The 27,891-nt window shown below is 40.2% G+C and overlaps 1 protein-coding gene across 13 annotated transcripts in view; it reads left to right on the top strand.

The window, feature by feature from the left end:
* Positions 1–27,891, top strand: part of RAPGEF6 (Rap guanine nucleotide exchange factor 6) — a 215,714-nt gene that overhangs the window by 23,070 nt on the left and 164,753 nt on the right. For all 13 annotated transcript variants that reach the window (XR_012414050.1, XR_012414051.1, XM_073994153.1 and 10 more), the window contains exons 2-4: positions 7,782–7,852; positions 9,090–9,146; positions 20,055–20,138. Coding sequence is in view for 11 of the 13 variants with exons in the window: in XM_073994154.1 (XP_073850255.1) it covers positions 7,782–7,852; positions 9,090–9,146; positions 20,055–20,138 (212 nt within the window). In the remaining 2 variants the exon portion in view is untranslated. The remainder of the gene's footprint in view (positions 1–7,781; positions 7,853–9,089; positions 9,147–20,054; positions 20,139–27,891) is intronic.

The raw sequence follows: 27,891 nt of genomic DNA, 5'->3' as shown, positions 1-27,891 counted from the left end.
ATTACAGATGTGGGCCACCACAGCCAGCCAAACATGACATTATTTAAAAATACTAGAAAACCGTAAATACTGAAGAATAAATCCAGCAAAAAGTATAGAAAATTTCTTTACTGAGTACTACAAAGTGTTTATGTTAGTCTGGGTTCTGTTAGAAGCAGTTGTCACAACAATATTAGACATCCAAGGAATTTATTAGGGAAAATGCCTATGAGCAAAAATGGAGAGAGTTGGTAGAGCATTCACACCAGAATGCTCATGTGACATTTGTGAAGGAGAGACGAAAGGAAGGTTGAGTGGAAGAGCCTTAGACTGCACTGTAACAGAGGTTTAGCAAGGTGGAAGGAGAATCCTTGAACCCATCAGAGTAGTCCTGAGTCTCCCAGAATAGGCATTCCTTAGTATCTTTACCAGGCTCAGTTATCGATTGGGAATATCGCATGGGAAGCTTGGACCCAATTCAAACATGATGATAAATTACAGAGCCCCGTAATAGGGATTTTGTTCAATTACACTTCCTGTAGTTTGGAATCTGAGAGGCATATTTTCAAGGCCACCTGAGCTTACACTTTGCACCACACAAATCTACTTCTTCACATAGGTTTGAGGTTCAGGGAGCAGCTCCTCCATGACTCTCAATGAGCTTCTTTTCCTGAGAAGAAACTTAGACAAGAGATGGTGGTGGGAAGAATGATAGGCCCTGTATGGTTGATCTCAGGGTTGCAACTGGTACTTATCCTCTCTCCTCCACTATGCATTTTGTTTTCTCCTCACATAATCACCTCTGCAGGTCTCAGTGGCTTATGTGATAGTATGACTCAAGCTTTCTTTCCTGAAATGTCTGAACCCTTGGTAATCATTCTTCTCAGGCTAATGTTGGGATATATGTCCATTTACAGTTACAGTGAGGTAAAGGAATAACCAAGTGAATCATGTGGATTCCACACATTTCTCTCTGTTCACATTACATAAAAGCAGCCCTACTTCCACCTACTGCTCAGGATCAGTTACCCCTGCCAAAATGGCAACTCCTCTTAACTGCTGACTCTTGGGCCTTGGTGTTTAAAGTGCCCTGGTGGCAGCTGTAAACTTGTTCATTGAGACTCTTGTACTATTGCCTGGCAAGGGTATATGCCTTTGGAACCAGGGCCTGCAAACGTGTAGAGTCCATAGTTGCAGGAATGGGAAGTACAAAATCCTTTTGTGGCTTATTGGGAATAATGATAAATGGGTGACTCTTGCTTCTACTCATTTGTTCCTGGGCCCATCTATTCTTCCTGCTGTATATACTGCACTATATAGAGGTCTGTGGTTTGATGTATCTTCATATTAAAAGGTGTCAGTCCATTATTTCACATTATTGCCTTTGAGCTAAAAGTTCAGCTATGCCTTTATAAGGTTATTACAGCATTCTGTGAGGCCAGTTGCTCTGGATGGTGTGGTATGTGACATGACTAGTGGTCCCAAGGTTGTGAGCATACTCCTGTTGTGTCCGGAATTGGTGAGTTCTTGGTCTTGCTGACTTCAAGAATGAAGCCGTGGACCCTCGCGGTGAGTGTTACAGTTCTTAAAGATGGTGTGTCCAGAGTTTGTTCCTTCAGACGTTCAGATGTGTCTGGAGCTTCTTCCTTCTGGTGGGTTCATGGTCTCACTGACAGGAGTGAAGCTGCAGACCTTCGCGGTGAGTGTTACAACTCTTAAAGGCGGCACATCTGGACTTAATTCGTTCTTCCTGGTGGGTTCGTGGTCTCGCTGGCTTCAGGAGTGAAGTTGCAGACCTTCATGGTGTTACAGCTCTTAAAGGAGGCATGGACCCAAAGAGTGAGCAGCAGCAAGATTTATTGCTAAGTGGGAAAGAAAGCTTCCACAGTGTGGAAGGGGACCCGAGTGGGTTGCTCCTGGCTGGCTTGGGCAACATGCTTATGTTCCCTTATCTGGCCCCACCCACATCCTGCTGATTGATACATTTTACAGAGAGCTGATTGGACCGTTTTGACAGGGTGCTGATTGGTGCATTTACAATCCTCTAGCTAGATGTAAAAGTTCTGGAAGTCCCCACTAGGTTAGCTAGATACAGAGTACCAATTGGTGTATTTACAAACCCTGAGCTAGACACAGAGTGCTGATTGGTGTATTTACAAACCCTGAACTAGACACAGAGTGCGGATTGGTGCGTTTACAATCCCTTAGCTAGACATAAAAGTTCCTCAAGTCCCCACCAGACTCAGGAGCCCAGCTGGCTTCACACAGTGGATTCCTCACCGTGGCCGCAGGCAGAGCTACCTGCAGTCCTGCACTGTGCACCCGCACTGCTCAGCTCCTAGGCGGTTGATGGGGATTGAGTGTCGTGGTGCAAGGGGTGGCGCTCATCACGGAGGCTTGGGCCCCGGGGGAGCCCGTGGGGGCGGGGGGTTGGGCATGGCGGGCTGCAGGTCCCCAGCCCTGCCCCGCAGGGAGGGAGCTGAGGCCTGGCGAGAACTGGAGCGCATTGCCGGCCCGCCGGCACCCTCTGCCGCTGCTGGCCTGGGTGCTAAGCCCCTTACTGCCGTGGGCCGGCGTGTGCTGGGCCCACTGAGCCTGCGCCTGCGCTGCGGAAACGCCCCGGTTCCCGCCCCGCCACTCTACCTCCACACCTCCCTGGGAGGTGTGGGAGGCGGCTCCAGCCTCCACCTGCCCAGAGAGGGGCTCCAACAGTGCTGTGGCAGGCTGCAGGGCTCCTCGAGGGCCAGAGTGGATGCCGAGGAGGAGCCGAGGGCGAGGGCTGCTAGCACATTGCCACCTCTCACTGTATTTGCTTTGAATTGGGTCCACTGGTTGGACTCTCTGGTGTGTAGGATTCTAGTCCTGTAGTTCAGACATTCTGCAAGCCCCTGGATTATGATCCTGGCTGAACCTCTGAGGTAAGTAAGATAAACCCAAACCCAAAATATAGATATCTATCACTGTGAAATGAACTACTGGCCCTTCTGGGATGAGAGACACCTGATATAGTCTACTTGTTATCAAATGACTGGTTGCTCTTCTTGAATAATAGAATCATATCAGGAACTCATTTGGTTGGTCTCTGTTGCTGACAGGTTGGACATTCAGAAGTAGCAGTAGCTAGACAGACCTTGATAAGTGGAAGTTTATATTGTTGGTCCCATGTGTAGCCTCTATCTAGTGTCATTGTGATCAGTCTACTCATGTATTAATTGTACCAGTTCTGGGATATCCTATTTTATCTTCGTGGTTGTTCAGCGCCTCTTCCATGTTTAATGCTTTTTGGTGGGCATTAGTGTGGAATACAGAAAACTTTATACACTTTGTGCCCGTTCTCATGTCTCCATCCTGTGTCTTTACCTGATCCCTCCTTGTTCCTGATCTTTTTGTCTTTTTCCTTCTAGACCCCTAACCAGACATCCATGCACTGGAATTTACATATATTTTCACTTTGGGCCACTGTCTTAGTCTGTTTTGTGTTGCTATAACAGAATACTTGAGGTTGGGTCATTTATAAAGAAAGAGCTTTATTTGGCTCACAATTCTGGTGGCTGGAAGGTTCTAGACAGGCCACCTCTATCCAATGAGGGCCTCAGGCTGCTTGAAAGGGGAGCAAGTTTGTGCAAGAGGATCACATGGCAGGCTGGGCGCAGTGGCTCCCGCCTGTAATCTCAGCACTTTGGGAGGCCAAGGCAGAACTGCTTGAGCCCAGGAGTTCGAGACCAGTGTGGGCAGCAAAGCAAGACCTCGTCTCTACAAAAAATAAAATAAATAAATAAATAAATAAATAAATAAATAAATAAATAAAACTAGATGGGCATGGTGTCACGTGCATGTGCCTGTAGTCCCAGCTACTCAAAGGCTGAGGTGGGAGGATTGCTTGAGCCCAGGAGGTCGGGGCTGCAGTGAGCCATGTTCATGCTGCAAAAAATGATCACATGGTAAGAGAGAAAGCAAGAGAGAGAAACCAAGGAAGCCAAACTCTGTTTAACAATCCTCTTTCAGGGGAATCAATTGATTTCTGTGAGAGTGATAACTCATTTGCCCCCTCAGACAGGCATTGATCTATTCATGAGGGATCCACCCCCATGACCCAAACACCTCCTGCTAGGTCCCACCTGCTAACACTGCTACATTGGGGATCAAATTTCAGCATGAGTTTTGGCAGGGACGAACCACATCCAAACCATAGCAGCTGCTATCCTTTAACATGACCCACATCTGCTACTCACAACTGTACCCACTGAGGAGATTTTTCCTTTTCTCTTTCTTTTAAGGCCATTCCTGAATATAACTTCAATATTAGCCTTAAAAAAAAAAAGTTAATAGAACAGATCTGAGACTGCTGTCCTTAGGAAGACCTATTTGTAAAGTTGTCTTTTGGCGGCTGGCATCTGGGAACTTGGATTTCAGGAATGTTCCCAGCATTTCATAACTGATAAGAATTAAAATACACACATTCTTATCCAGGATTAACAGACTTTCTCTATAAAGGGCTAAATAGTAAATATTTTAGGTTTTGTGGCCCAGGTAATTTTTATTACAACTACTTAACTCTGTTTTTATAGCATGAAAAGAGCCATAGCCAATAGGTAAATGAATGGGCGTGGCTGTGTTTAGCAGTATTTCTTCTACCTACATGATGCCAGTAGCACCACTCCCTCAAATCTGTGACAGCCTAAAATAACTCCAGACATTGCTAAATGTCAATGAGAAAGGAAGAATCAGTCCTGGTTCAGGACTACTACTATGATTTTTTCAGGTAGATCTTTACTTCACTTTAGGTATTTCCTGATGTCCTATCTTATGAAAAATGTTTTATATATTTGTCTTTTTTGTTATGTGTTTAGTTGTTTTAGGTGATGGGTAAGTCTAGTTCCTCTTATTTTATCTTGACCTAAACCAGTCACTTCTACATTGCAGGAGATATCCTGACATGCCCCTAACCACTGTATCCCTAAAAACTTCACTGAAGTGGCAGATCTTTTGAATCTTCATAGTGTTTATCTCCCATCTTCTGGAGCCACATGTGTGTTACCAAGGACTTTAGGGTACCAGTGACCTCTAGCGCATTCTTTTGTTCATTCTGTCCAATCAGCATGTTGTAATATATGTAAATAGATCAGGAGGTTTAGATGTCTGTTCCCCACCCAACTCCCACTGACTGTTATGACAGAGAGCAGGAGAGTTAAAAGAGTCCTAAGATAAAACTGTAAGTTAATATTGCCCCACATGAATGCAGATTTTTCTGATCTTCTAATTGGAATGGAAAGTAACACCACATCAGTACTTGAGGCTTAATCAGCTTCAGCAGCAATATTATGTCTTGAGACTGCAGGCTATGATTAGGGCTAGAATTTGGTTCATTCTGTGGTAGTCTGCACAGTCATTTTTCAGGATCTGTCTGCTTTCTCCATGAATTAAATAGAAAACAATGGAAACTATTACCTCTGCGTACTTCTAATTCTTTACTGGTGGCACTAGTCTTTATTCTGTGCCCCTCTGGAAGAAATAGTCTTTTATTTACTGTCTTGTTCTGGGGAATGGGGCAGAGGTTTCCACTTGGCTTTTTCCATTATGATGGCTTTTACCACACAGGTCATGGACCCATTATGGAGGGTATTCTAACTGCCAAGTGTATAAATTCTAATTATAAACTGAAGGAGTTTCGGAGAATGACCATTATTAGGTGGATCTGCAGACTCATTGGGCCCACTATAAGCCACACTTTTGCCATGAATCTGTTTATTACCTGCATTCAGCAGGTTCTGGCTGGGTGATTGGTTCTTCTACCCCATAGAGCCTCAGTTGGGATCATTCTTTTAGTTCCATTCAGTTGGTAGTTCTAAGCTGCTCGAGGAAGGCATAACTTACTTATCTAGTACCTTGGTGTTACTCCATGTGGCCTTTTTGTCTCCCCAAGGCTAGCTGAGGCTCTTCACAACATTAATGGTCTCAGGGTACTTGACTCTCTTATACAACTTCACCTCTATTCTTTTGGTCAGAACTAGTCACAGAGCCAACTCACATCTGTGGGGAGGGCACATAGATTCCAGTTTTTGATGGGTTGCAGGCAAGACTGCACTGCACAAGAGCATATGGGATAATAAATATCTCTGTGGCCATCTTTGGAAATACAGTTTACCATATCAATGCTTCATCTGCTGTCTTCTAAAATTTGGTAGACCTTTCTTTTAACCTATTCAAATCTTTATTTTTGTATACTTAAACATCTTTTTCACTGTTATTTTAGTAAGGATTTAGCAGAAAAAAGTGTGGTTGTCAATCCACTGTGGTTAATTGGCAGTTGTTATCTTTGGAATTAGAGATTATTGCTTTTTTTTTTTTTTTTTTGAGATGGAGTCTCAGTCGCCTAGATTGGAGTGCAGTGGTGCGATCTCGGCTCACTGCAACTTGCTCTTGCCAGGATCAAGCCATCCCCCACACCTCAGCCTCCTAAGTAGCTGGGACTACAGACGTGTACCACAAGCCTGGCTAATTTTTTAAAATATTTTGTAGAGACAAGTTTCACCATGTTACCCAGGCTGGTCTCAAGTGATCCACCCACCTTGGCCTCATAAAGTGCTGGGATTACAGGTGTGAGCTACTGTGCTCAGCTTGCTGCTCTTATCTTATCTTGTCTTGTCTTGTCTTAGTTTTTTGAGACGGAGTCTCGCTCTGTCGCCCAGGCTGGAGTGCTGTGGCACAATCTCGGCTCACTGCAAGCTCCGCCTCCCGGGTTCATGTCATTTTCCTGCCTCAGACTCCCAGGTAGCTGGGACTGCAGGCACCTGCCACCACGTCTGGCTAATTATTTGTAGTTTTAGTAGACACGAGGTTTCACCGTGTTAGCCAGGATGGTCTCAGTCTCCAGACCTCGTGATCCGCCCGCCTCAGCCTCCCAAAGTGCTGGGATTACAGGCGTGAGCCACCGTGCCCGGCCTAGCTTGCTGTTTTTATTAATGGCTCCATGTTGTCTTATTAACCTACTAGAAAATAAGTTGTCTTTAGTTTGTCCCCCACTACCCCCACTACTATCTGGTAATTTTCTTGGCCAGTTGCATATCAGAGTGGGAAGGCAGTGTTTAGAAGTAGTTTGCCCTGGTGTAAAGGCATTATTCTTTATAGGAAATAGGAAGTATATTTTTTATAGCGAATTTAAGCTTGTCTGCTTTTAATCTTATGACATCAGTGGTACAATACCATTTGCTGTCAAAGATCTGTAGAGTCTTTCCACTTTCTTCTGCTATGCCACTGCTCTTAGTTGAGGTTATACTATGTCATCCTGAGGTTTTTGTTGTTGTTTTAATGCCTAGTTATAGGATTGTACCATTGGAAATCTTTTTTATTTAGTGGTAGATTATGTCATTTTGAGTCTCTTTAGAGAGATATTCTTTAGAAAGTCATATTTTAAGAGGAATATTGATAAACTGGGTTGTCTCTAAAGGTGTCAGTCAGGATATTGGATATCAAATATTTGGAGGCCACTAAAGAAGAAAAGTTTACATCTGCTTAGAAGTGAAATAACGAATTAATATACTTCCATGTAAAATAATGATTTTGGGGTTCTGGCATTGTTGGAATGAATAGAGGCCATTGGTCATGTTGAAGAGGAGTTCCTTTGAGAGCTGAGGGGATCTCTTCTCTGCCTTTTGAAATCTTTTATGATTCAGAGGTTTTATGATTTTTCCATAGTTAACTGCTTTGCTATAAGTGACTGTTTAAAATCAGAATTGTGGGGTGCCTTATATTTTAAACAGTATATTTGAAAAATAATCTAATTTTTTTCTTCTGTTCTACAGGACTTAAATACTATTTATTCTTATCTTCATGGAATGGAAATATTATCAAATCTCAGGGAACATCAGCTTAGGTAAGTGTGGTTCTGTATTTAAGAGCACACGCTGTATAGCCATTCATTCATTTATTCACCACATATTTGTTAAGCACCTTTATATTCCTTATTGTTTTAAGGCCTTGGTATATACATTATAGATTAGATCCCTGGTTTCCTGTAGTTTATATTTTGGTAGGGGTGATTTTGGATTTGGGGAAAAACAGTGACAGTAAAAACTGAATTTGTTTTTCTTATTTCAGTTTTTCTTAGCCATGGGACCTTAAGTTAGAAGGAACATTTAGCTGCGGTTTTGTCTTCAGTAAAATAGGGGTAATGGTAGTATCTTTGTTGAAGTATTTCAAGGATTAAATGAAAATAAGTACCTAAAGCAAAACACAGTGCTGAGGGTGTACTGGCTAGTAAAGACAAAACTCCTGTTATCTTTTTGTAGTGTGTATTGGTATTTATTATGCCAAATGCTTCAGCTGGGTATGGTATGTTGTATTATAGTGTTGTATTAATGTGGAAGGAGCAGTAACCTTGATTTGGCCTAAGCTCCTATGGACGAGACCCATAAACTTTCTGAACCTCATTTTTTTCTTCTGAAAAATTGGCTGGCTATCTGTCCTGGTTATCGTATATCATTATGATTATATTTATAAAAACACTTTGGAGTGCTATAAAACACTTAACTATATAATATTTTAATTAAACGTGTGTTCCCACCGTGAACAGCATATCCAGTGACTTTTCCTGGGTATTCATCAAGTTTCTGGTTATTGACCAGATTGATAAAATATAATTGTTAGGGATTTATTATTCATTATATGTTTTCTGTATAACGTAATTCAGCTGTTAGTATATGCCAAATAATTAGGAAGAAAGAAAACTGAAAAATTAGCATTTTGTAATACTCAAAGTATTTTTTATTGCAAACTGATTTATATATTCAGCAATTTTTTTGTGTGTACATGCCTCTGCCAGTAACTGCTCTTCACACTGAGGATTCAGTAGTGAATCAGACAAATGTATATTTTTTGTAATGAAAACTTTTGATGTGAGTTGACAGATTTTATAATGTACATAAAGAGTATTATGGTTGATGCCACTGAATATTATCTATATTATTGCATTATATATATAAAATATAGATATATTTCTAAACTCTTTGTACTTTGGTGAAAACATGCTGGTAGATCTGGTCATTTTCTGTTGTAATTACAACAATTTTAAAAACAAAATGTAAGATAAAATTTTCAATTTTTTTTAATAGGTTAATGTCTGCAAGAGCACGCTATGAGAGATACAGTGGCAATCAGGTTCTCTTTTGGTAAGTATTTCTATAATTCACTTAAACTAATGACTTTTATGTTTAAATTTTAACTCTTAGCATTGAAATTCATTTGATTCTGGGACAATTTATGAAAAAATTCATAAACCATGAAGTATATAACATACATTACACCAAGGGTGTACAATGCAATGAATTTTAATAAATATACACTAAATGTGTAATGACAACTCACATGAAAATAAAGATATCAGTTTTCCAGAAGGCTCTCATCAACTTTCTTTTGGAAAGGTAATCACAATTCTGACTTGTATTACTATAGGTTAGTTTTGCCACTTATTGAACTTGCTATAGAGAGAATCCTTTGGTGAGGCTTTTTTACTTAATAAATTTCCAAATTTTTCTATGTTTTTGCATGTGTTCTTTTTCACTGCTTTACAGTATACAATTGTGTGCAAATAATGATTTGTTTCTCCCTTCCACTGTTCATAGTTGGGTTATTTCTAGTTTTCCTTTTTTTAAAAGTTTGTTTGGTTTTTTTTGAGATGGAGTTTCGCTCTTGTCACCCAGGCTGGAGTGCAGTCGTGTAATCTCGGCTCACTGCAACCTCCACCTCCCAGGTTCAAGTGATTCTGCTGCCTCAGCCTCCCAAGTAGCTGGGTTTGCAGGCATTAGCCGCCACGCCCGGCTACTTTTTGTATCTTTAGTAGAGATGAGGTTTCACCATGTTGGTGAAGTTCAAGCTGGTCTCGAACTTCTGACCTCAGGTGATCCACCTGCCTCAGCCTCCCATAGTGCTGGAATTACAGGTGTGAGCCACTGCGCCCAGCCAATTTCTAGTTTTCAGTATGATAAATAATACAGTTTCTATTAACATTGTGTTATTTTTGTGCCCTTATTGCTTACTGCTGTTGAGGATATTCTTAGGAATAAAATTATGGTCATGTGCCACATAACGTTGTTTCAGTCAGTGATGGACTGTTGTGTCACAGTTGCATGCCATATTCAGTAGAGTAACATGCTGTACAAGTATGTGCACTAGGAGCAATAGACTATATACCATATAGCCTAGGTGTATAGTAGGCTATACCGTCTTCTAGGTTTATGTTAAGTATACTCTATGATGTTCACATGATGAAATCATCTAATGATGCATTTTTCAGAAAGTATCACCATCATTAAGTAAGGCATGACTGTAGTGGAAATGTGCATGTTCAAAAATTCAGGAGAATGTGACTGTTTTTTAAAATTAGTTTTATGAATTTTTTTTTTTTTAAATGGAGTCTCACTGTGTCGCCCAGGCTGGAGTGCAGTGGTGCAATCTCAGCTCACTGCAAGCTCCGCCTCCTGGGTTCATGCCATTCTCTGCCTCAGCCTCCTGAGTAGCTGGGACTACAGGCGCCCACCACCACGCCCAGCTAATTTTTTTGTTTTGTTTTGTATTTTTAGTAGAGACGGGGTTTCACTGTGTTAGCCAGGATTGTCTCGATCTCCTGACCTCATGATCTGCCTGCCTCAGCCTCCCAAGGTGCTGGGATTACAGGCATGAGCCACTGCGCTCGGCCAGTTTTACCAATTTTAATAACCATTAGCTCAGTATAGTTAAGTTCCAGTTGCTCTACATGTTTGACAGCCCTTAATATTTGTGTTTTATTGTTTGCTTATTTTGAATTTTTGCTACTCGGCTGCTGATTACGTTATGTTAGCTCATTGTGATTTTATTTTACATTTCCCTATTACTAATGATGATGAATGACCTTTATGTTTCTATCAGGTATTTAGATAGCTTCTTTTATTAATTGGGTTGTCAGTATGATTTCTATTGATTTATAAAAGTTCTTTTTGAATTCTGAATGGAAGTCCTTTGTTGGGTATGTTTATTCTGTTATCCACTGTGCCACTTTTCCTTTTTTCTGGGTGTTTTTTTGTTTTTGAGATGGAGTCTCGCTCTTGTCACTGAGGCTGGAGTGCAGTGGTGTGATCTCAACTCACTTCAACCTCTGCCTCTTGAGTTCAAGCGATTCTCCTGCCCCAGCCTCCTGAGTAGCTGGGATTATAGGCGTCTGCCACCACGCCCAGCTAATTTTTTGTATTTTTAGTAGAGATGGGGTTTCACCCTGTTGGTCAGGTTGGTCTTGAATTCGTGACCTCAGGTGATCCACCCCCCTCGGCCTCCCAAAGTGCTGAGATTACAGGCGAGAGTCACAGCACCTGGCCTTTTTTTTTTTTTTTTTTTGAAATGGGGTTTCCTGTGTTGCCCAGGCCAAATCTTGAACTCCTAGGCTCAAGAGATCCTCCTGCCTCAGACTCCCGAGGATTACAGGCATACGCCACTAAACACAACTCTTTTTGCTCCATTATTGGCATCTTTTGAGGAAGAGTAATTCCTTTCTCAACTTGTCCCCTTGTGATTAGGGCCTTTTGTGTCCTTTTTTTAAAAAGTCAAATCTTTCCTTTCTTCATGATTGTGAAGATTTTCTTTGTTTCTCCTCTAAAAGTTTGGTGTTTTGTTTCTCAAATATAGATCTACAATTCATCTTGGAATTGAATTTTACTTGTGATGTGAGGTAGAATTCAAGATTCATTTTTCTTAATTTTAAAAATATTTATTAGTCATTTTGAATTTAATGAGAAACCCATCACTTTTTTTCCTTTCCTTCCTTCCTTCCTTCCCTCCCTCCTTCTCTTCTTTTCTTTTCTTTTCCTCTCTCTCTCTCCCGCCCACCCCTTTCTCTCTCTTCCCTTCCCTTCCCTTCCCTTCCCTTCCCTTCCCTTCCCTTCCCTTCCCTCCCCTCCCCTCCCCTCCCCTCCCCTCCCCTCCCCTCCCCTCCCCTCCCCTTCCCGTCTCTCTCTCTCTCTCTCTCTGTCTCTCTCTCTCTTTCTTTCCTTTCTTTTCATTCTTTTGTCTCATTCTTTTCATCTCGCTCTGTCACCCAGGCTGGAGTGCAGTGGCGCAATCTCGGCTTACTACAACCTCCACCTCCTGAGTTCAAACGATTCTCCTGCCTCAGACTCCGAAGTAGCTGAGACTACAGGCACGTGCCACCACGTCTGGCTAATTTTTGTATTTTTAGTAGAGACGGGGTTTCACCACATTGGCCAGGCTGGTTTCAACCTCCTGACCTCAGGTGATCTGTCTGCCTTGGCTTCCCAAAGTGCTGGGATTACAGGCATGAGCCACTGCGCCCAACCTCATTACATGTTAACACAATTAACATTTATTAGAACTATTTTCATAAAAGATTTAATTATAGTTTAGCAAATCTAATGTCTCTGATATTAGTCGGATTCTCATATCTGCTGCATTCAGTCTGTTGTGATACATTTTTTGAATGAAAGAATTCTTCCTACAGAGAAGTTGTAAAAAAAAAAAAAAAACCAAAAAAAAAAAAAAAACAAATGCGGGGGAGGTTCTTTTCAGATAAGTTGGGTATTCTTCTTTAAAACAGTACCAAAACTTGACAAGTTGCTTACAGGTTAGTTTCAACATGGTGTCTGAGACTTTATCCATGAACTTTTTACTCTGTTGCATTAGAAACAATTGGTCTGTCTTGCACATTGAATCAGTCATTTCTCTGTTTGATTTTTGTAATGCCATGCATTGGTCATTTGGAAAATATTGATGGTCCTCAATATTTCTCAATTTTTCTCATTTTGGCACTTAAAAAAATACTTTATCAAAAATGGCATTGCTAATATCACCACTAGCCTCTTCTGAAAAGTTTAGGGAAGTGCTAAACTCACAGTAATGGATACAAATTTTCTAAAATGTAAATTGTTGACTGAAAGCATGGGTTTTATTATTGGCAAGATTCATTAGGTATCCCTATGGATGTTCAGTTGATTCAGCACCATTTATTGAAAAACTGTCTTTTTCCCTCCAGCTGTGCAGTGTCCCCTTTGTGTGGTCTCTATTTTGTTCAGTTGTTTATTGCTCACTTGCTTATTGTTTATTTTGTTCATTTGTTTATTTTGCTCATGCCTGTGTTCATGTAAGTACTGCCCTGTCAAGCTGTGTAGTTTGGGTTTTTTTGTTTGTTTTTGTCGTCGTTGTTTGTTTTTGAGACAATCTCACTCTGTCACCCAGGCTGGAGTGCAGTGGCAAAATCTCGGCTCACTGCAACCTCTGCATCCTGGGTTCAAGTGATTCTCATGCCTCAGCCTTCCGAGTAGCTGGGATCACAAGTGTGGACCACCATGCCTGGCTACTTTTTGTATTTTTAGTAGAGACAGGATTTAGTAAAAACAGGGTTTCACCACGTAGGCCAGGTTGGTCTCAAACCCCTGGCATCAAGGGATCCGCCCGTCTTTGCCTCCAAAACGGCTGAGATTACAGGCTTGAGCCCCCAAGCTCGGCCTAAGCTGTGTGTTTTGATATCTGATAGCATGAGTTTGTATTCAGTAGAGCAACTCAGGCTTGTACTCAGGCTTGTTCTTCAAGATTGTCTTGGCTATCATTGTTGCTTTGCCTTTCTGTGTAAATTCTAGAATCAGCTTGTCAATTTCCACACACAGATATACGCAAGAAAGCCTGTGGGAGGCTGTGGGCTTTGGATTAGGATAGCATTAAATTCATAAATCAATTCAGAGAGAAATGACATTGTTGTTATAATGAATCTGTCAATCTGCGAACATCTATATTCTTCCATTTATTTAGTCTTTAATTCTTTGCAGCAGTGTTTTAGGAGGGTGTTTTTCCTACATAAACAGTTCTAGCAGTTTTTTCTGTAACACTTTAAAGGTGTTTTATCATGTTCTTGCCTCTGTTTATGTTGAAGAATCAGTAATCAGTGTTCTTGTTACTCCTTTGCAATTAGTATGTTTTTTCCTCTGCTTCTGAGATTTTTCTTGCTTTTTTGCTTTTCAGAAGTTGTGTCTAACGTTGCTAGGTAGGATTTTCTTTGTATTTATTCTGTTTAGGGTTTATAGATCTTCATGATACCCTGATTTGATATCTTTCATCGATTTTGGAAAATTCTTATAGAATATTTTTTATATTACTGCTTCTTTCCTATTTTCTTTTTCCTCCTTCCTGCTTTATTTTGTCCCGTATTTCCTTTGTACTGTTTTCCATCTTCCTGTTCTTTTTTTGTCTGTGCTTCAGTCTCCCATTTTCTACTGCCTTATTTTCTAATTTGTGAATTTCTGTCTTCTGCTGTTTCTAAAGTACCCACTCGTGAATTTTTAAGTTTTAATTGTAGTTTTTCAATTCTAGATTTTCATTTCTGTTACATAGATACCAGTTCTTTGGTTTAATCCATCATCTGTTTTCCTTTTTTCTTGAATGTAATAAATATAGCAGGTTTTTTTCCTGTGGGTTTTAGGTTATTTGGTCTCATTTCCAGCAATGTTGATAATTTTTTAACTTTTTAATTGACACATTATAATTGTACATATTTATGGAGTTCAAGTTGGTATTCCAATACAGTTATGTGTTGTTTATACAATGTACAAGTTAGGGTAGTTAGCATATCCATCACCTCATACATTTAATCATTTTTTGGTGGTGAAAACATTCAAAAGCCTCTCTTCTGGCTATTTTGTAATATACACTACTTTACTGTTAACCATAATAATCCTACTGTGCAATAGAACACCAGAACTTATTTTTCTTATTTTATTGTAACTTTGTACCCACTAACCAACCTCTCCTCATCTTTCTCTCCCACCTCCCCACTCCAGTCTCTGATAACCACTCTTCTACTCCACTTCTATGGTACCAACTTTTTATTTTTTAGATTCCACATATAAGTGATATGCTGCAGTATTTGCCTCTCTCTCTCTGTCTTATTTCACTTAACATACTATCCCCCATTTCCATCCATGTTGCTACAGATGACAGGATTTCATTCTTTTTATGGCCGAATGATATTCTATTGAGTATATATACCCCCATTTTCTTTATCTATTCTTTCATTGTTGGACACTTAGGTTGAGTCTGTATTTTGGCTATTGTAAAATATGGGAGTGCAGATATTTCTTTGACATACTGATTTCATTTCCTTTGGATATATATCCAGTAGTAGGATTGCTGGATCATCTAGAAGTTCCATTTTTTAATTTTTTTAGTAACCTCCATATTGTTTTCCACAATAACTACTAATTTACGTTCCCACCAACAGTGTATAAGTGTTCCCTTCTCCTGAAATCCTCGCCAACACTTCTTTTCTTTTTTCTTTTTGATAGTAGCCATTCTCATTGGAATGAAGTGGTGTCTTGTTGTGGTTTGGGTTTGCATTTGCCTGATGATTAGTTTATTTGAATATTTTTTCGTATACCTGTTGGCTCTTTTTATATCTTCCTTTCGAAATGTCTGTTAAGCTATTTTGCCCATTTTTAATCAGTTTTTTTTTTTTGCTATTAAGTTTTTTATATATATTCTGGATATTAACCCATTGTCAGATGTATAGTTTGCAATTCTCCTATTTCTGTAGATTGTCTATTCATTTTATCAGTTGTTTCCTTTGCTGCACAAAAACTTTTTGGTTTGATGTAATCAGATTTGTCTGTTTTTGTTTCTGTTGCCTGTGTTTTGAGGTCTTCGCTTTAAAAATCCTTGCCTAGCACAGTGTTGTAAAGCATTTTCCCCTGTTTTCTTCCAGTAGATTTCATGGTTTTAGGTTTCACATTTAAGTCTTTAATCCATTTTGAGTTGATTTTTGTATATAGTGAGAAGTAGTTTAGTCTTATTCTTCTGCAAGTAGATAACACATTTTCTAAGTGTTTTGGGCACCTGTTTTGAAAATCAGTTGTCTGTAGATGCATGACTTTAATTCTGGGATATCCATTCTGCTCTATTGGTCTGTTTTTATGTCAGTGCCATGCTTTTTTGGTTGCAGTAGCTTTGTAGTATATTTTGAGGTCTGTGTATCAGTCCATTGCTGAAAGTGGGGTGTTCAAGTTCCCTGCTATTACTGTATTATAGTCTGTCTCTCCCTTTAGATCTAATGATATTTGCTTTACAGACTTGGGCACTCCAGTGTTCGGGGTGTGTGTTAATATATACTGTAAATATATATATGAGACACAATTGTATATTATATAATGATTATATAATATATATTATAAATAATGTAATTGTTATATCTTCCTGCTGAATTGATCCCTTTATCATTATATAATCACCTTTTCTGTCTCTTTTTACAGTTTTTGACTTAAAGTAAGCATGGCTACTCCTGTTTGCTTTGGGTTTCCATTTACATGGATGTCTTTTTCTATCCTTTAATTTTTGTGTGTGTGTGTGTGACAGAGTCTCACACCGTTCCCCAGGCTGGAGCACAGTGGTGTGACTCACTGTACCCTCCACCTCCTGTATTCAAGTGATCTTGTGCTTCAGCCTCCCAAACAGCTGGTATTACAGGCGTGCACCACCACACCCAGCTAATTTTTGTATTTTTTAGTAGAGACAGGGTTTTGCCATGTTGGCCACACTGGTCTTGAACTCCTGACCTCAGGTGATCTTCCTGTCTCGGCCTCCCAAAGTGCTAGGATTACAGGCGTAAACCACTGCACCCAACCTCTATCCCTTAACTTTCAATCTATGTTTGTCTTTAACAGTGAGGTGAGTCTGTTATAGGCAGCATACATTTGGGTTTTATTATCCACTCAGCCATTCTATATATTTTAATTGGAGGAACTTACCCAGTCACATTCAAGGCTGTTATTTATAGGTGAGGATTTATTGCTGCCTTTGTGTTAATGGTTTTCTGGTTGTTTTATAGATTTTTTTTTGTAGCATTCTTTCTTGTTCACGTCTGTGGTTTTGTTGCTCACTGTGGTGCTATACTTTGTTTCCTTTCTCTTTCTCCTTTGTATATCTGCTGTAATTTCTTTCTTTATGTTTACTATAGAGCTAGCATAAAGAGTCTTGTTATAATGCACTATTTTAAGCTGATAGCAAATTAACTTTGGTCTCTGTATTGCTCCATTCTCATATTGTCATAAATAACTACCTGAGACTGGGTAATTTGTGAAGAAAAGAGGTTTGCTTGACTCACAGTTCCACAGGCTTCACAGGAAGCATGAGTGGGAGGTCTTAGGAAACTTACAATCATAGCAGAAGGTGAAGGGGAAACAAGCACTCCTTACCATGGTGGAGCAGGAGAGAGAGAGAGAGAGAGAGAGAGAGAGAGAGAGAGAGAATGCAATGGGGGGAAATGCCACACTTAAACCGTCAGATCTTGTGGAACTCACTATCATGAGAACAGCATGGGGGAAAATCTGTCCCCATGATCCAGTCACCTCCCACCAGGCCCCTCCCCTAACATGAGGATTACAATTCGACATGAGATTTGAGTGGGGACATAGAGCCAAACCATATTATTCTACCACTGGCCCCTCCCAAATCTCATGTCCTTCTCATTTGAAAACCAATCATGCCTTTCCAGCAGTAACCAAAAGTCTTAACTCAATCTGACATTAACTTAAAAGTCCAAGTCCAAAGTCTCATCTGAGACATGGCAAGTCCCTTCCACCTATGAGCCTGTAAAATAAAAAACAAGTTACTTCCAAGATACAATGGAGGTATAGGCATGGGTAAATGCTTCTGCTCCAAATGGTAGAAATTGGCCAAAATAAAGGGGCTACAGGTCCCACGCTAGTCCGAAACCCAGCAGGGCAGTCATTGAATCTTAAAGCTTCCAAATAATTTCCATTGACTCTATGTCTGACATCCAGGGCACGCTGAGGCAAGTGGTGGGCCCCCAAGGCCTTGGGCAGCTCTGCCCCTGTCGGCTGTGCAGGGTACAGCCCCTGTGGCTGCTTTCATGGGCTGGTGTTGAGTGCCTGTGGCTTTTCTAGGCTCTCAGTGCAGACTGTGGGTCTACCATTCTGGGGTCTGAAGGACAATGGCCCCCTTTTCGCAGCTCCACTAGACAGTGCCCCAGTGGGGACTCTATGTGGGGGCTCCAACCCCACATTTTCCCTCTGCACTGCCCTAGTGGAGGTTCTCCATGAGGGCTCTGCCTCTGCAGCAGACTTCTTCCTGGATATCCAGGCATTTCCATACATCCTCTGAAATCTAGGCAGAGATTCCCAAACCTCAATTTTTGCCTTCTGCATACCCATAGGCCCAACACCATGTGGAAGCCACCAAGACTTGGGGCTTGCAGCCTCTGATTCAATGACCTTAACTGTATCGTTGGCCCCTTTTGGCCACACACTTTTAAACCAGCAAATCTTGTGAGAGCTCACTATCATGAGAACAGCATGGGGTAAATCTGCCCCTGGATGGAGCTGGAGCAGCTGGGATGCAGGGCACCAAGTCCTGAGGCTGCACAGAGTAGCAGGGCCCTGGGCCCAGCCCACGAAGTCATTTTTGGTTGGCCTCTGGGCCTGTGATAGGAGGGGCTACCTTGAAGACTCTGAAATGCCCTGGAAACATTTTCCCCATTCTCTTGGCTATTAACGTTTGGCTCCTGTTGTGCACATTTCTGCAGCGGGCTTGAATTTCTCCCCAGAGAATGGGTTTTTCTTTTCTACCGCATGATCAGGCTGCAAATTTTCTAAACTTTTATGCCCTACTTCCCTTTTAAATATAAGTTCGTTTCAGATAATCTCTTTGTTCATGCATATGAACGTACACTTTTAGAAACAGCCAGGTCACCTCTTGAATGCTTTGCTGCTTAGAAATTTCTTCTGCCAGATACCCTAAATCATGTCTCTCAAGTTTCAAAGTTCCACAGATCTCTAGGGCAGGGGCAAAATGCCACCAGTCTCATTGCTAAAGCATAGCAAGAGTGACCTTTACTCCAGTTTCCAATAAGTTCCTCATCTCCATCTGAGATCACCTCAGCCTGGACTTCATTGTTTATATCACTTATCAGCATTTTGGTCAAAAGCATTCAAAAAGTCTCTAGGAAGTTCCAAACTTTTCCACATCTTTTCTGTCTTTTTCTGAGTCCTCCAAACCGTTCCAGCCTCTGCCCGTTACCCAGTTCCAAAGTCACTTCTACATTTTCAGATATCTTTGTAGCAGTGCCCCACTACTAATAATAATTTGTGTTTCTATTATTGCACATGTAATTACAGGAAAATTAGAAAACATAGACAGTAAGAAAAACTTCATCTGAAACTTTGTTGTGAAGAATAAGAATGATTTCTCTGTGGTAAATTCCTTGGTATAACATTGTTGGAGCTAAAGGTTATGACATCCTTGTGGCTTGTGCTGTGGATTCCTATATTGATTTGGAAAAAAGGTTGTGGTGATTCTGATTTGCAGTATTAGTAAGCAGTGAATAAATTTTTATCACAGCCTCTGTAAAATGGATACTATGTGTGGATTTGGTATTTTAGAATTGTTTTCATTTGCATTTTCTGTTTACTAGTGACTGTGTGTTTTGTGTACCTGTTAAGAATTGTCTGTTTTTATCTTTTGTTCATTTACTACTTGAAATAGTAATGCATTTCTGTGAGTACTGGTACCTATTACAGGTATTATCTTTAATCATATCACATTTGAGAATTATTTTCTGTTCATCTTTTTGTTGTATTCAAGTTTCAACTTGTATGGGCTAATATACTTCAGAATTAAATGTTATTTTCTTCTACAAGTGTGATATAATTCTTCTCTGTTTTCTTTTTTTCTAGGAAACATGTTTGTTAATTGCTTTCTTAGCTTTAAAGCTTTAATTAAACTGAAATTTATTTCAAGGAACAGTATAAACAATGATTGTTGTTTTTTGCTAAAATGTATTTCCAAAGTACTTTATTCACTTTAAGTATTGGTGTTTTATAGTATGTATCTTAAGATAGTGATTATACTTTTATTTCAGGTAAATGTGGTCTATATAAAACCTTAGGCAACAGGCAAAATATCCCAAATTTCTAAGTAGTGTTACTTAATTTTTAATTATTTGTACTATTACCAGAATATATTTCATACTGAATTCATGTACATATGAACATGTATGTTATTTTACTCATTTATTTACTTATTTATTTAAACAGTTCAGAAACGATTGCCAGATGTTGGTATATCCTACTTTCTGGATCTGTGCTTGTGAAAGGCTCCATGGTCTTGCCTCCTTGCAGGTACGTTCACATTTGCTGCTTAGTACATATGGCAGGCAAAGTTAATATTAAACTATTTTGTATAGGATGTATGTTTTCTTTCCGTAGGTGATACATCTTTTAAATGTCTTTGCTTGTTGGCACCATTGGAAATACTTGGCAGGAATCAGTTAATCTTTTGTATTTCTGGGGGTATAATCTGTAAGCTTACACCATGACATGATATCTTCTTCCTGTTTGAAAATTAGTTTTATGGGAGCTGGGTGTGGTGGCTCACACCTGTAATCCCAGCACTTTAGGAGACTGATGCTGGCGGATCACCTGAGGTCGGGAGTTCGAGACCAGTCTGACCAACATGGAGAAACCCCGTCTCTACTAAAAATACAAAATTAGCCGGGTGTGGTGGCACATACCTGTAATTCCAGCTACTCGGGAGGCTGAGGCAGGAGAATTGCTTGAACCCAGGAGGTGGAGTTTGCCGTGAGCCGAGACCATGCCATTACACTCCAGCCTGGACAACAAGAGCGAAAATCTGTCTCAAAAAAAAAAAAAATTAGTTTTATGTATGATTTGAGCTGATTTATCTAATGGGTTTTTGATACATTGCTATTATTGGATGTAGAGAGGTGATGTAATAGTTAAGAAATTGGTTTTTGTAGTAAATCAACTAGATTACAATTCTGATTTCATCACTAGTTATGTGACTTGGGACAAATTTTAGTTTTCTTGACTGAAAAATGGGAATAATAGTGGTACCTACTTAAGTATTGTCATGAGGTGTTAGGAAACTACTACAGATGCTTTCAACAGAAGTCTATAAGGGCACATTCTGGAGCCAGACTCCATGAGTTCATATCTGCTGTACTATTTCTTGGGCAGATTAATTTCTTTGTGCCTTACTTTGTTCATTTGTAAAATGATCATAATAATACAACTTCTTTCATAGCATAGGCTAATGCTGAGAAATAAATGACTTACTCTATACAAAGCTCTTAGAACAGTACCTGGCAGTTAAAAATAATTGTTAATTATTATCATAACTATTACATAAAAGAGAAGGGCGGTGGAAAGAAGGTCAATTGTGGAATTCTGTTAGTAATTATTAAGATTTTGGGGCCTCAACGTATGCTTTAGTGACATATAAATGTAATTTTTAGTGACTTTTTTCCCATAATGTTAAGAAGAAATTTCTAGGCTTTGAAAGTAAGACTTCCGATTGTAGTTAATTTAGTAGCATAACTATTTAACATAAATATCAGGATATGGGACATCTCGATTTAAATATTTTAGAAGTCATGCCTTGACTCCTGAAACTTTATATCATTGGCCTTTGCATGAAATGTGCTAATTGACTAGTTGAATAACACATGTAGTTGACTGCATTTATAAATACATAGTAGTTCTGGTTTTTTTGAGCTTTTTGGCCATTGTTCCTTTTCCCTGTATTTGTGAATCTCACATTAATGAATTTGTATTTTTAGCCCCTGAGAACTGAATAAGCTGGATTGATTTGCCTACAGTTATAGTTTAAGATTATAGGCCGGGCACGGTGGCTCAAGCCTGTAATCCCAGCACTTTGGGAGGCCGAGACGGGCGGATCACAAGGTCAGGAGATCGAGACCATCCTGGCTAACACAGTGAAACCCCGTCTCTATTAAAAAATACAAAAAACTAGCCAGGCGTGGTGGCGGGCACCTGTTGTCCCAGTTACTCGGGAGGCTGAGGCAGGAGAATGGCATAAACCCGGGAGGTGGAGTTTGCAGTGAGCCGAGATCTGGCCACTGCACTCCAGCCTAGGCGACAGAATGAGACTCCGTCTCAAAAACAAAAAAAGGATTATTAGTATTTTTCTTTTGAACACTCCTGCTGTGTTCTGAATGGTCAAGAATTTACTGTGAGGACATTTAGTAGCCCTTAATCAACTGCAGTAATTCATTACTAGTTTGTGATCAAGACAATGAAGTTTATCTTTTTAAGTAAATAGAATGAGATTTTAGAAAAAGTCATAGTATGCATTAATGTAATAAACTTTACAGCAAACATGATTATGGAATTTTATTCTAAAGAATAATACTGATTAATGAATTTGTATCTTTTGTGTGAAAAATTTATAATAGGCTACTGTACGTTCAATTTTAGGATTAGTGAGTTACTATAACAAACTGCCTAGAATAATGCTTAGCATATATTAAGCATCAAATAATTTTTGGCTTCTTCAGACAGAATACAGAAACCACAGCATAATTGGAACAGGTAAAGTTTGATTTTTTTTTTAATTTTTTATTTTTTTAATTTGAAACAGAGTTGCTGTTGCCCAGGCTGGAGGGCAGTGGCAGGATCTTGGCTCACTACAACCTGCACCTTCTGGGTTCGAGTAATTCTCCTGCCTCAGCCTTCCGAATAGCTGGGATTACAGGTGTGTGCCACCACACCCAGCTAATGTTTGTATTTTTAGTACAGGCATGGTTTCACCATGTTGGCTAGGCTGGTCTCAGGCTCCTGACCTCAAGTCTTCTGCCTGCCTTGGCCTCCCAAAATGCTGGGATTACAGACATGAGCCACTGCACCTGGCCTGAGCAGGTAAAGTTTAATTTTAAAATTAAACTAATTCAAGGGATGAGCTACTAAAAAGGATAAAGCAGAATACCCCACAGCTGAGGGCAAATTCCCAAGGACAAAACAAATTTGAAAGGGAGACCCTTTCCTCATGACTAGAGTTCAGACTTTGTTGAAGAATCTTAGTTGCAGCCCAGTAAATAGCAGAGACGTTCACTGGATTGCTCTGGGACAGAGCTGCTCCACAGTCATCTGGTCAAGGCTGGCAGGAAGGGGAAGGGAACTGCTGGCCAGGAATGGCACGTAGGAGACCCCCCTTACCAGGATGCAGATGGCCCTTGAAGCTGGGGACAGGAAACAGAAGCCCCCCAGTTGCAGAGGAAAGACTTTCTTACTGCAGTGTTCCTCTAGCACCCTCTGCTGACAAAGCTGCAACATTTTCAGCTAGCAAAGAAGAATATTTGCACAATTCACATCCTTACCACAAAGTAGGGCAATAAAGGGTAGATTTGAAGCTGAGAGCCAGAGCCAGTATGTTTGGAGAGGCAGTAAATAACTGTCACAGTCCACTCCCCTGGCTGCTCAGCTTCCTTATGAATGCTTCTAAACACATTTGAAATTCCATTCAGCAATCTGTGTCTACCTAACAAAACGCAACTATCCTTTATACAAATGAAGTTCTTACCATCTCGCCCAAATAAGGAGACACACAACCACAACAATCATTGCTAGCTATATTTGTATATAATCTGTCATAGTGCCTCTGAATATTCTGTTAACTAAAGACTACCTTGTAAAGTTTACCTTCAGTATCTTATACTATATATATAGTAATCTAAGAGAAAATATAAAAAGCTACTACAGTCCTTGTTTCTATAATTGGACACAAGGCTATTGTTGATATCTGTCTTTCACTACCCATTCAGTATTTCTTGCCTCAAGTAAAACTTCAGCTGTTCTGTGTCCTTTACTTTGTGGTTGGAACAAAACTTTAATTTTGATGTGTCTTAAACTGTCCTGCCTCTTTCTTGGTTGCTGTAGTTTTTGATTAACCTTTTTTTTTTTTTAAAGACAGTGTCTTCCCTCCGTCACCCAGGCTGGAATGCAGTGATGTGATCCCAGCACACTGCAATCTCTGCCTCCCAGGTTCTGGCGATTCTCCTGCCTCAGTCTCCAAAATAGCTGGGATTACAGGCGTGCACCACCATGCCCGGCTAATTTTTGTATTTTTTGTGGAGAGAGGGTACCATGTTGGCCAGGCTGGTCTCAAACTCCTGACCTCAAGTGATCTGCCTGCCTTGGCCTCCCAGAGTGCTAGGATTACAGGTGTGAGCCACTTCACCTGACTGTTTTCCACCAATCTTTATTGTATCTTTTCTTTTCTTTTTAAAGACAGATTCTCACTCTATTGCCCAGGCTGGAGTGCGGTGGCTCAGTCTTGGCTCACCTCAACCTCTGCCTCCCAGGTTCAAGCAATCCCTCTGCTTCAGCCTCCCAAGTAGCTAGGACTATAGGTGTGCACCACCACACCCAGCTAATTTTTGTATTTTTAGTAGAGATGGAGTTTCACCATGTTGGCCAGGCTGGTCTTGACCTCCTGACCTCAAGTGATCTACCCACCTTGGCCTCCCAAAGTCCTGGGATTACAGTGTGAGCCACCACACCTGGCCCCATTAATCTTTAATAGTGGGCATGGAAGTACTAACAGGAGCATAAGAGAATGGCCTAAGTTCCACATGTAGTCTCTCTTACCTACATTTTGTGCAATAATCCATTATTCCTTTGCTAATTGGAATCAGTCATATGGGCCAGTGGACTAACCTCTTTTGCTGCCTGTTGGTTTAATGACTGGGTGGAAGTCTAGTTCAGTGGAACCATTGTTGTGTTTACTGGTAGAAGCAATACTCTTTTGTACACTAAGCCTCCAAACCAGCAGAGCTTAGAGTTGTTGAGAGGGGAAGCAAAAATTGTGTGAATGAGTTTGTGAAAGGAAAATAAATCTCAGGACCCCCAAATCACTAAGTCAAAGAGAAAAGCTGCTCTTTTATTGTGAAATATAATATGGGGAAAAGTGCAGATAACATAAATCTACATGTTAGTGAATACTATATATCGAATGTTTGCCTAATCACTACCCATATCAAGAAATTGAACATTGTCATTACCTAGAAGCAGCTTCATGCCTTGTCTTAAATCTACTCTTACCTTTCCTCAACACCAATTTCCTAAATTTTAATCAGTCTTGTATGTCTGAAGAGTTTTGGCCTGTGGATATGTACACCTTAGTTGAGGGCTATTATAAGTAATGCAGCTGTGAACATTTTTGTATATTAGATGCACATGTGGATGCATTTCTGCTGTATATACCTAACAAGGAATTGTTGGCTCACAGTGTTGTAGGACTTCCTCCTTAGTTCAGCTAAGAGCCGGGTCTTGTTACACAGCCATGAAATATTAGGCTCACAGAAACTTTGAAGGATGAGAATATTGGAATTTATTGGGCAAAAAGGAAAAAGGGGAAGCAAGGATTCTCTGCAAAACCAGAGTTTCTGCTAGTGTGCTTCCCGCCTGGCACATTGAATCCCAGGTACCACGCAGGAAGAGGAGGGGCCAACCTCCTCCTCACAGCAAAGGGCACAAACTTCTGTGGCTCCACTCCTGTGTGTGTTTCTCCCAGTGTGGAGGCCAGTTAGAATTTTTCTGGGAACCCCTTTACACTTGACTGTCTCAACAACAGGGTGTGCCTACATTAAGCTTTGTTAATTCCAAGTTGCATTCCAAATTGATGCACTAATTTACACACCCACCAGTGGTGTGTGAGAGTTCTTATTGTTCCACATTCTAACCAACACTTAGTAGTATAAGTCTTTTTAAAGTTATTGGCTGCTTAATTTCAGTCATTCTTTTCCATTTTATTATAGTTTTCATTTGCATTTGAATGACTGCTGATGAATACATTTTCATTAGAGTGACTTTTTTTTTTTATTATACTTTAAGTTTCTAGGGTACATGTGCACAACGTGCAGGTTTGTTACGTATGTATACATGTGCCATGTTGGTGTGCTGCACCTATTAACTCGACATTTACATTAGGTATATCTCCTAATGCTATCCCTTCCCCCTTTCCCCACCCCATGACAGGCCCTGGTGTGTGATGTTCCCCTTCTTGTGTCCAAGTGTTCTCATTGTTTAATTCCCACCTATGAGTGAGAACATGTAGTGTTTGGTTTTTTATCCTTGTGATAGTTTGCTGAGAATGATGGTTTCTAGCTTCATCCATGTCCCTACAAAGGACATGAACTCATCCTTTTTTATGGCTGCATAGTATTCTGTGGTGTATATGTGCCACATTTTTTTTTTATTATACTTTATGTTCTAGGGTACATGTGCATAACGTGCAGGTTTGTTACATATGTATACATGTGCCATGTTGGTGTGCTGCACCCATTAACTCGTCATTTACATTAGCTATATCTCCTAATGGTATCCCTCCCGCCTCCCCCCCGACCCTAAAACAGGCCCTAGTGTGTGATGTTCCCCTTCGTGTGTCGAAGTGTTTGCATTGTTCAATTCCCACCTATGAGTGAGAACATGCACTGTTTGGTTTTCTGTTCTTGCAATAGTTTGCTGAGAATGATGGTTTCCAGCTGCATCCACATCCCTACAAAGGATATGAACTCATCCTTTTTTATGGCTGCATAGTATTCCATGGTGTATATGTGCCACATTTTCTTAATTCAGTCTGTCATTGATGGACATTTGGGTTGGTTCCAAGTCTTTGCTATTGTGAATAGTGCCGCAATAAACATATGTGTGCATGTGTCTTTATAGCAGCATGATTTATAATCCTTTGGGTATATACCCAGTAATGGGATGGCTGGGTCAAATGGTGTTTCTAGTTCTAGATCCTTGAGGAATCGCCAAACTGTCTTCCACAATGGTCGAACTAGTTTACAGTCCCACCAACAGTGTAAAAGTTTTCCTGTTTCTCCACATCCTCCCCAGCACCTGTTGTTTCCTGACTTTTTAATGATCGCCATTCTAACTGTTGTAAGATGGTGTCTCATTGTGGTTTTGGTTTGCATTTCTCTGATGGCTAGTGGTGATGAGCATTTTTTCATGTGTCTATTGGCTGCATAAATGTCTTCTTTTGAGAAGTGTCTGTTCATATCCTTTGCCCACTTTTTGATGGGGTTGTTTGTTTTTTTCTTGTAAATTTGTTTGAGTTCTTTGTAGGTTCTGGATATTAGCCCTTTGTCAAATGAGGAGATTGCAAAAATTTTCTCCCATTCTGTAGGTTGCCTGTTCACTCTGATGGTAGTTTCTTTTGCTATGCAGAAGCTCTTTAGTTTAATTAGATCCCATTTGTCAATTGTGGCTTTTGTTGCCATTATTTTTGGTGTTTTAGACATAAAGTTCTTGCCCATGCCTGTGTCCCTAGGTTTTCTTCTAGGGTTTTTATGGTTTTAGGTCTAACATCGAAGTCTCTAATCTATCTTGAATTCATTTTTGTATAAGGTGTAAGAAAGGGATCCAGTTTCAGCTTTCTACTTAGGGCTAGCCAGTTTTCCCAGCACCATTTATTAAATAGGGAATCCTTTCCCCATTTCTTGTTTTTGTCAGGTTTGTCAAAGATTGACCAGATGGTTGTAGAAAGTTGTATTATTTCTGAGGGCTCTGTTCTGTTCCATTGGTCTGTATCTCTGTTTGGTACCAGTACCATGCAGTTTTAGTTACTGTAGCCTTGTAATATAGTTTGAAGTCAGGTAGCGTGATGCCTCCAGCTTTGTTCTTTTGGCTTAGGATTGTCTTGGCAATGCGGGCTCTTTTTTGGTTCCATATGAACTTTAAAGTAGTTTTTTCCAATTCTGTGAAGAAACTCATTGGTAGCTTGATGGGGGTGGCATTGAATCTATAAAGTACCTGGGGCACTATGGCCGTTTTCATGATAATGATTCCTCCTATCATGAGCATGGAATGTTCTTCCATTTGTTTGTGTCCTCTTTTATTTCACTGAGCAGTGGTTTGTAGTTCTTCTTGAAGAGGTCCTTCATATCCCTTGTAAGTTGGATTCCTAGGCATTTTTCTCTTTGAAGCAATTGTGAATGGCAACTCACTCATGATTTGGCTTTCTGTCTGTTATTGGTGTATAAGAATGCTTGTGATTTTTGCACATTGATTTTGTATCCTGAAACTTGGCTGAAGTTGCTTATCAACT

Source organism: Macaca fascicularis, chromosome 6 (assembly GCF_037993035.2).
Source record: "Macaca fascicularis isolate 582-1 chromosome 6, T2T-MFA8v1.1".
NCBI lineage: Eukaryota > Metazoa > Chordata > Mammalia > Primates > Cercopithecidae > Macaca > Macaca fascicularis.
Note: the sequence above shows the minus strand (reverse complement) of the source record. Positions and strands in the feature narration are given on the sequence as shown.